The sequence below is a fragment of the Zeus faber genome (genome assembly GCF_960531495.2).
Source record: "Zeus faber genome assembly, chromosome: 6".
NCBI lineage: Eukaryota > Metazoa > Chordata > Actinopteri > Zeiformes > Zeidae > Zeus > Zeus faber.
Window position 1 is genome coordinate 18097748 of NC_137201.1, and position 8921 is coordinate 18106668.

At 45.5% G+C, this 8921-nt stretch overlaps 1 protein-coding gene across 1 annotated transcript; it reads right to left on the reverse strand.

Annotated features, from left to right (window-relative positions):
* Nucleotides 1–1675: 1675 nt before the first annotated feature.
* Nucleotides 1676–6902, reverse strand: arsa (arylsulfatase A). The gene is made up of 8 exons (XM_080003066.1): nucleotides 6568–6902; nucleotides 5019–5259; nucleotides 4647–4865; nucleotides 3858–4027; nucleotides 3470–3594; nucleotides 3162–3289; nucleotides 2951–3053; nucleotides 1676–2855 (listed from the first exon to the last, which is right to left on the reverse strand). The coding sequence occupies exons 1-8, from the start codon at nucleotides 6786–6788 to the stop codon at nucleotides 2560–2562; spliced, it is 1503 nt and encodes a 500-aa protein (XP_079859192.1). The 5' UTR covers nucleotides 6789–6902; the 3' UTR covers nucleotides 1676–2559.
* Between the last annotated feature and the right edge of the window lie 2019 nt (nucleotides 6903–8921).

An 8921-nucleotide genomic window follows, 5' to 3' on the forward strand; every position in this document is an offset into this window, starting at 1 on the left:
CGAGCGGTTTTGTAAAATACTTGAATGTAAAAGAGGTGAGTTAAGGTTTACCACTACCAGCTTTTGGAGGGGGGGGTAATAGAAGAAGTGACAGTCATTAGTCTCCATCCATAGTCTATTCAACTTGTTAAACCTGTATGGCTCCTCATATCATCCCACTCCTCCGTGCTAGTTTTTCCATAGTCCCCCATTTTATTTTGACTTGGTGATTTTGACATCGGCGGGATAAAAAAAGGAAGACCGGTTCGACCCGATGGATAAACCTTGCATCACAAAACGGCTGAAAAACGGAGGGTTGATTTATTGTTGCCCAGTGGGTTTGCTTACACTGGTCACCCCCCCCCCCAAACAATATTACTTCTATACTGCATAACTAGCACCCGGTGGAATAGAACGGATGTGTTACGCTTCAACCTGACCGTTGGTGGCACGGCGTTTGCCCGCTCTGGGGTTTTTAAGAGTATAGCGTTAAAACAGAGGAGGGTGTGATTTCAAAAATAAAAGTTGCAGCAAATAGTTGGAGCAGACGCCGGTTCTGTTAGTCCCAGATTCCAACCCGCCGCTGCGCTCAGTGACAACTCGCACAGATCGAGCGGTAAATCTTAACGTTGAGACAGTCGAACTGGCGTGAGGCGGCTAGTGCGTTATTTACATGTGTATCGCTGTCGGTTAGATTATGTATATATACAAATAGCTAAACTAAAGATAGTGCTGTGTCCTTTATGTTAAGTATGTTATTGAAATTAATATGTACATTAATTAAGAAAAAAAAAAGATCACAACCAGACAAAAAACTAAGAGGGGGGAAAAAGAAAAAAAAACAATACAACCTTTCATGTGATCTGCGATCATTTTATTTCAGTTCCCACTAAAATGTTATTCTCTCAGTGTTTGTCACAAAGGTTGCGTTTTTCAGTTCCCTGCCAACTCCACAGGCGACCGTGTAGGACACGTTTGTGAACTCAAGATGTGAGGTCGTCGTCGTGCGACGCGCCCACAGCCGATTCCGCCGCTAGAGCCGAGTAGTGGGTCAGCCGCCGTAAAGAAATAAACTTTATTGCGTCGTGCCGGTTATAGTTACGACAACACTGAGCTCCAACCGCGTGCTCCCCTTTCTGATCTCTGTTTGTTTCCCACTTTCTTTTATCTCGTTAGACTAGTGAACGGACCCTTTTCTCCCCTGCATAGTTACACGAGCCGACCTCTGGATAACCTAGTCTTGTATAGCAGCTGAGCCCTACAGTACATTTAACGACATTTACAGCGAACTTTTGACTTTATCACATCAACAGAATTCTTCACGGTATACCTACGGCAAATCAGTATGACACGACAAACATATCCTATCTTGTATCTTTAAAAAATAAAAAAAACGAGGACTTGTAAAAATTGAAAGGTAAAATGAAGAAAAAGAAATGAGGGAAAAAAAAAATCACCTTGCATTGTCATGGATTTGGTCAAATGAATAAAATATATGCTTGATGTCCAGATACTTGGGTTGTGTCTTTCAATTCCTAATGCATGTGAATGCCCTCTCATTACAAACATACACTTTAATTCCTAATTTATTAAAATATACTGTATATCCAGGAGAGTGAAATCAAACGGATATTTTGTCCCTGCCAATTGTCCCAGAAGACATAAAAAAGGAGGCAGACAAGAATAATGTGGACAATTAAAATCATGTTTCATGAAATCAATACAGGGCACATTACGTCAAAACATTTACGAAACATTACATTTTAAAACAGTGCGTTTACAAAACATCACAATTTGTTAATCGATATCAAGTAGCACACATCTCATGCACTTGTACATTCACCTGGTTCTCTTCCTTATCTGTCGCTCTTTCCATAATTTTGCATCTTTTCCACAGGCACTTAGGTCCTCTGCCCGCTGGAGGTAATTGTGACTATTTCTAACAGTCAAATTAATATGTGAGGGAAGACAATGAAAGTTCAATAAAAGTTCAACATTTGCTCCGTTAAAAAAAAAAAAAACGTTCCCGTCCAGTGCACATCAAGCCACACGGCCGGGGACACTCGCACACCATTACAACTGAAGCACATTAGGCCACGACACAACTCCATCACAGAAGAGCGTGAGATCCATATGGGTTGTCTTGCTTGAAGCAAACAAAAGCTCGTACGACCGCGGCAGCGGCCCCAAAAGCGTCGAGCTTCTGCACCAACTTCACGTGGCTTCCTGTGAAGGTTGATCTCACTGCCACTCCAACCGAGACGAATCTTAATGCGTTGCTTGTCTACTGATTTTTCTGTCCCATGGTGTCCATCAGAAGAAAGAAATAGAGTCAAATCACGTCAGCAGCATGTATACTATAATGCAGTAGCAATATTGGTCAGGATTTCAAAATTAATCGTGTGTATTTAATGCGTTAAACATAGCGGAAAGATGTATTGTACTTCATTTTATTTTAAAAAGTGGGTTGATTGTGTATTCAGCGTTTGAATGAGCTTCGAATCTGACTTGATTCTGGTCAGTTGAACAGCCCTGAGCCACATCATTACTCTCGAAAGGCGGTGATTAGAATCTGACTCATCAGCACTGGCAGCAGCTGGGTTTCGGGACGCAGAGAGGGGAGCAGCAGGGCTCCAGTTCGCGGTCCGAGCCTTTCCCTATTTGGCTCTCGCCAAACACCATGGAGGCTTCAAACTTGGCTTTGGCCTCCAGGATCCTGGCCAACACGGTGCGGAGTCCAGGCTTCTTCTCCAGGGAGAGAGGGTAGTTCTCCGACGGGTCGGCTTCCAGGTCAAAAATAAGCGGCGGGTCGTGGGCCTTAAGCACCGAAAACACCTGACAGTCTTTGTCCGGGACAGTTCCACTATGGGTAGTGCCTGACGCACAAAAAGAAAGAAACAGGGCTCAAAACAATCGAAATATCTGTGGCCCTCTGCTTGTTCCCAGCATTGCAGTATACAATTGCACATACCACGTGTGTAGAAATGAGCCTTGTACTTCCAGAGCCTCAGAGCAAAGAGACTGTACTTTTCACTGGGATCTGTGGGATAGAACATCATCGCCTCCCTCCGACTCTAGATCAAATGAGAAATCGAGACCGAAATCAACACATTTGTTTCGAAATCAGCAAACCCGATCTGGAACTGGGCATTAATAAAGTTGGAACGATGAATGCCTCTTACCTTTCCGAGGCCGAGCAAGAGTTGGGTCATATCCACTCCATCCAGCTGCACGCTGGGAAGAGGAGCCCCGGCCAGCCTGGCCATGGTGGGGAGGATGTCGAGGGTGCTGGCCAGCTCATGGGTCACACCTGCCGGATGCACGTGGTGAGACAGAGAGCGCCGATCAAATACACCGACTTACCGACGCCTTAAGAAAGACGGACAAATCTACTGTATTTACATCAGCAAGCCGCTATAAAATGACCCGGGGCGTCCTTTGAAAAATGTATTCACTCAATGGGTGATGCAGTATGGGCTCCTGTACAAACCTGGCTTAATGGTCCCGGGCCAGAAGGCGATGGCTGGCTCCCTCATGCCCCCGTCGTAGGTGGTGCCCTTCCCACACTTCAGAAGACCAGAGTTACCGCCACGTGCCTGTCGCATCAGTTCTGGCCTAGGAATAAGACGACAATAAAACGATAATAAATTAAATGACGCGCTATTTAATAAAAGGGCAATAAAAATCAACATCTCACCAGGGTCATTAAAGCTAGGCTAAAATAGGGCAAAGATAACAGGCAGATAACCCTTGAGTGGTGGAGTCACATCGGTTTCATGGAAAATGAAAAACAAGCAATAAAATAATTAAAGTAAATATAATAAAGAAATAACCAAACGAGTTACACATGGAGGTTCGGTGCAGAGGTGCAAACCTACCCGTTATCAGCAGTAAAAAATACAAGTGTGCGGTTGATCGCCCCTGTCTGCTCAAGGGTTGTCAGGATCTTCCCTACAGTGGTGTCAAACTCCAGCAGAGCATCTCCAAAGGGACCCCTGAGGGACCGCCCCGTGGCTCCAGGCCCCGCGTACTGGGGGTAGTGGGTGTGCTGAGAAGAGGGGAAACGTGAAACGTGATGGATGACAAATGACAAATAAATTACAGTACAAATACCAGGGTTCATTCTGGCATTACCAAATGAAATTCAAGGACAAGTACTTTTTCCCAGAACAAATGTGATTAATTTTCAATGAGATCTTTATTAATTAAAATATAATGTAATCTCGCTGTCTATCATTTATATTAGAATATCTATGTATACAGTATATATTATTAATCTCGCTCCTAGTATACGTCTATTTCCAACTATGTTGGATTAAATGTACATTTCCCTGGCATAATCTAAAAGCGATTCTGGAAATGTTTTATTAGGTTACGATTCCAATAACAAGGGGGTATATCATAGGTCCGGATTGAGTCCAGGGCTATTCAAGCACTTTTCAAGCACCTCAGCACAAAAGGGGCTATTTTCAGGGTATTCTGGTACTTAGATTTCTGAGGACGAAATTCAAGCATTTCAAGCTCCTCGGGGACATGGTAAGAACCCAGAAATACCTTGAAGTTGATCCTATGTGCAAATGGGTAAAACCAGTAAATAAAAACCTATTTACATGTGATTTAACATGCTTAAGAAGTTGTCCCTCGTCGGGTTTTATTTCGTTTCTTACATGGGAGGGATAGTACAGAAAGAAGGGCTGGTTGTTCTTCACTGACACGGTGATAAAATTGGTTGCAAAGTCGCTGTACGCCCTCTCCAGGTCGAGGAAGTTGACGGGCTGCTGCTCGATGACCTCATTCTTCATCAGGGGGACCTTCACCGTGCCAACGTCACATAAACCGAAGCATTTGATGTCTGGAGGGAAGCAGGTCAGGTTCCAACACGGGCCCTAGACAGAACAGGGGGGGGGGGGGGTAAAAGAAGGTGTATTTCCCTGCACTGTTACTGGCAAATTTAATGGATGGAAATAACTCGAGGGACCGCGCAAACAAATCCACAAGCCTCCCGTTCACATCAGGGTGACCGGGGGAGGTTTACTGACCATGTCGTGGGAGTACGGGATCCCCAGGTACTGGTCGAACCCCTGGCGGGTCGGGAGGTAAGTCCCGTTGGGTCCGACTCCCAGGTGCCACTTCCCCACCGCGGCGGTGGCGTAGCCCAGCGGCTTCAACACCTCGGCGATGGTGGTCTCATTCAGGGGGAGGCCTCCGATGGAGCCCGGGTACAACACCCCCGGGTATATACCCGAGCGGGTCTGGTAGCGGCCGGTCAGCAGAGACGCCCTGGATGGAACGCGGCAACAGAAGACGGCGGTTACGGAGGGAGAAGTGGGAGACGTGAGCCAAGTATTCAGCGTCGCATAGTGACAAGTCCTGGGATGTGTTTCAGAATTCGGAGATTAAAGTTGGTATCGCAGAATCTCAGAATTCCAACAATTTCTTTCTTTTTTTTTTTCCTGTATCCGCATTATGAGATTAAACTGAGAACTGTGAATCCCCCCCCCCCCCCCCCCCCCCGGAATGATGTTTTTAATCTTAGAATTCAGACTTTACTCTCAATTTTTAGCTTTCTTTCCTCCCTCCCCTCCCCTCCCCCTCTCCTTTCCTTCCCTGTCCTTCAGTCATCCTCCCCTTCTTCCCATCCAGCCTTCCTCCCTTCCTTCTTCCCTTTCAGCCTTCCTCCCTTCCCATCCAGCCTTCCTCCCTTCTTCCCATCCAGCCTCCCTCCTTCCCATCCAGCCTTCTTCCTTTCCTTCTTCCCATCCAGCCTTCCTCCCTTCCCTTCTTCCCATCCAGCCTTCCTCCCTTCTTCCCATCCAGCCTTCCTCCCTTCTTCCCATCCAGCCTTCCTCCCTTATTCCCATCCAGCCTTCTTCCTTTCCTTCTTCCCTTCCCTTCTTCCCATCCAGCCTTCCTCCCTTCTTCCCATCCAGCCTTCCTCCCTTCCCTTCTTTCCATCCAGCCTTCCTTCTTCCCTTTCAGCCTTCCTCCCTTCCTTCTTCCCATCCAGCCTTCCTCCCTTCTTCCCATCCAGCCTTCCTCCCTTCCTTCTTCCCATCCAGCCTTCCTCCCTCCCTTCTTCCCATCCAGCCTTCCTCCCTTCTTCCCATCCAGCCTTCCTCCCTTCTTCCCATCCAGCCTCCCTCCTTCCCATCCAGCCTTCCTCCCTCCCTTCTTCCCATCCAGCCTTCCTCCCTCCCTTCTTCCCATCCAGCCTTCCTCCCTTCTTCCCATCCAGCCTTCCTCCCTTCTTCCCATCCAGCCTCCCTCCTTCCCATCCAGCCTTCCTTCCTCCCTTCTTCCCATCCAGCCTTCCTCCCTTCTTCCCATCCAGCCTTCTTCCCTCCCTTCTTCCCATCCAGCCTTCCTTCCTCCCTTCTTCCCATCCAGCCTTCCTCCCTTCTTCCCATCCAGCCTTCTTCCCTCCCTTCTTCCCATCCAGCCTTCCTCCCTTCCTTCCAACACTATTAGTCACTCTCGAGTCACACAACTAGAGATTTAAAGTACAAACAAAAAACAGATGTCTGTCCAACAGAAAGAAACTATTGTATCGGACAGTTCTCTGAACAGACGTCGTTGCTCTGGCTGTACCTGGACGGACTACAGACGGGACTGGTGCAGTAGAAGTCGGTGAACCTCAGCCCCTGCGCGGCCAGCCGGTCCAGGTTGGGGGTGAGGGAGCTCGGGTGTCCATAACAGCCCAGGTCGCCGTATCCCAGGTCGTCCGCAAAAATAACTATGAAGTTCGGCAGTGACGCTAGACACGACGAACAAAGAGCCACGCTTAAAAAGGCAAAGAGTGCCCTCTCCATTTGGCCCGGGTGGTGGTGGTGGTGGTGCTGGTGGTGGTGCTGGTGGTGGTGCTGGTGGTGGTGCTGGTGCTGGTGGTGGTGGTGTCGGTGGCGGCGCGCGAAGCAGCGAAAACCCAAAACAAACGAGCCGAGCACGCGCCCGGAGCGGGAGCCGGAGCGCGCTACACTTCCAGACCCAGCGTTTACGCATGCGCACCGTTTTAGACACACGCATGCGCGCCGCGGGGCTGGCGACGTCAAACTAATAGTTTACTTTTGTTTCTTTTATGAAATAAAAGTTGTTTGTGTTGATTGTTTTCAATGGATGAAGGATGAGTTTTTATTTAATAACTGTAAACATTTATTAATCCTAAACGGCTGTATGCCCGCACGCACGCACACAAACACACGCACGCACGCACGCACGCACACAAACACACGCACGCACGCACGCACGCACGCACACAAACACACGCACGCACGCACAAACACACGCACAGATAGATAGATAGACATAGATAGATAGATAGATAGATTGATTGACAGACAGACAGACAGACAGACAGATAGACAGACAGATAGACAGACAGACAGACAGACAGACAGACAGACAGATAGATAGATAGATAGACAGACAGACAGATAGATAGATAGATAGATAGATAGATAGATAGATTGACAGACAGACAGACAGACAGACAGACAGACAGATAGATAGATAGACAGACAGACAGACAGATAGATAGATTGACAGACAGACAGACAGACAGACAGACAGATAGATAGATAGATAGATAGATAGATAGATAGATAGATAGATAGATTGACAGACAGACAGACAGACAGATAGATAGATAGATAGATAGATAGATAGATAGACAGACAGACAGATAGATAGATAGATAGATAGACAGACAGACAGACAGATAGATAGATAGATAGATAGATAGATAGACAGACAGACAGACAGACAGACAGACAGACAGACAGACAGATAGACAGATAGATAGATAGATAGATAGATAGATTGACAGACAGACAGATAGATTGATGGGCCATTGGGGCTTAATTTGAGAGTGTAGTCAAGAGAAATAAAAGAAGAAGAAGAAGAAGAAGAAAGAAGAGGAAGAAAAAAGAAAATATCATAAAAGTATTCATGCTTTTGTGTCATCTCGCAGCTGCATCTCGCTGGCAGTTCATCTTTCATAACAGTGGTTTTCAAACTCTGGGTTGTGACACACTATGTAGTGGCTCGCAACATCAGGACGGCTGTAATGGCTGTAATGCAGGGTTTTCTTAAATTTAAATATTATATATATATATATATTATAAATATACGTTGATATCACATACAGCACTTGTGAATACAACTGGACAGAATCTTTGGAAATTATTTTTTTCATCCATATTTCCACAGGAACTCCGTCTATTCGCGCTTCCTCACTGGCTGGTACTCTTCCTGTTTTCATTTTCTTTCCTCCCTGTCTGCAAAGTGTTTTGCTTCACGGATAAGTAAAAAAATAAAAACAGTGACCTGGGACAACACACAAAATGTCAACCTGAACCCTGAAGAAAAAGAGAAACAGTATGTAAGAGAAACATAAATGCTATATCGTAGGAACAGGTTGTGCAGGCATCACAGTAATTAAATGTAATGCTATTGTAATGCTATGGTATCGTAAAAGAATAAAGAACATTTTTAACAAAAGATTACGTTTTTAACCAAAGCTCTAATTCTATATATAAGTACTGCAGGTCAGTTTAAAGCAAAGTCAAATTAGGTTTGTCTCGATCATGACATTCTGGCTGGCTGCCGTACAAGTTATTGTGATTAACAATTTAATAAAATAATAACTTGCCTCACTTTAAGACACAAACTACCACTCTGCTGAACATAGATGTATTTAAAATAAATTGTTTTAAAACTATAGTGTGGGCCTATCTAACACCATGAAAATGGTCTGACCACAATGTGGATTAAATGTATTAATGTATTCAAAATGTCAAAATACGCAATTAATGTCGCATTTACGTAAGAAGGTAGGTAAGTTAAAGTTAAACTTTATTTACAGTTTATAGCACTTTTTAAAACATGGAATTACAAAGTACTTCACATAATTTGCGGGAGATGCTGAAAGAAAAGCCCTGCCACTG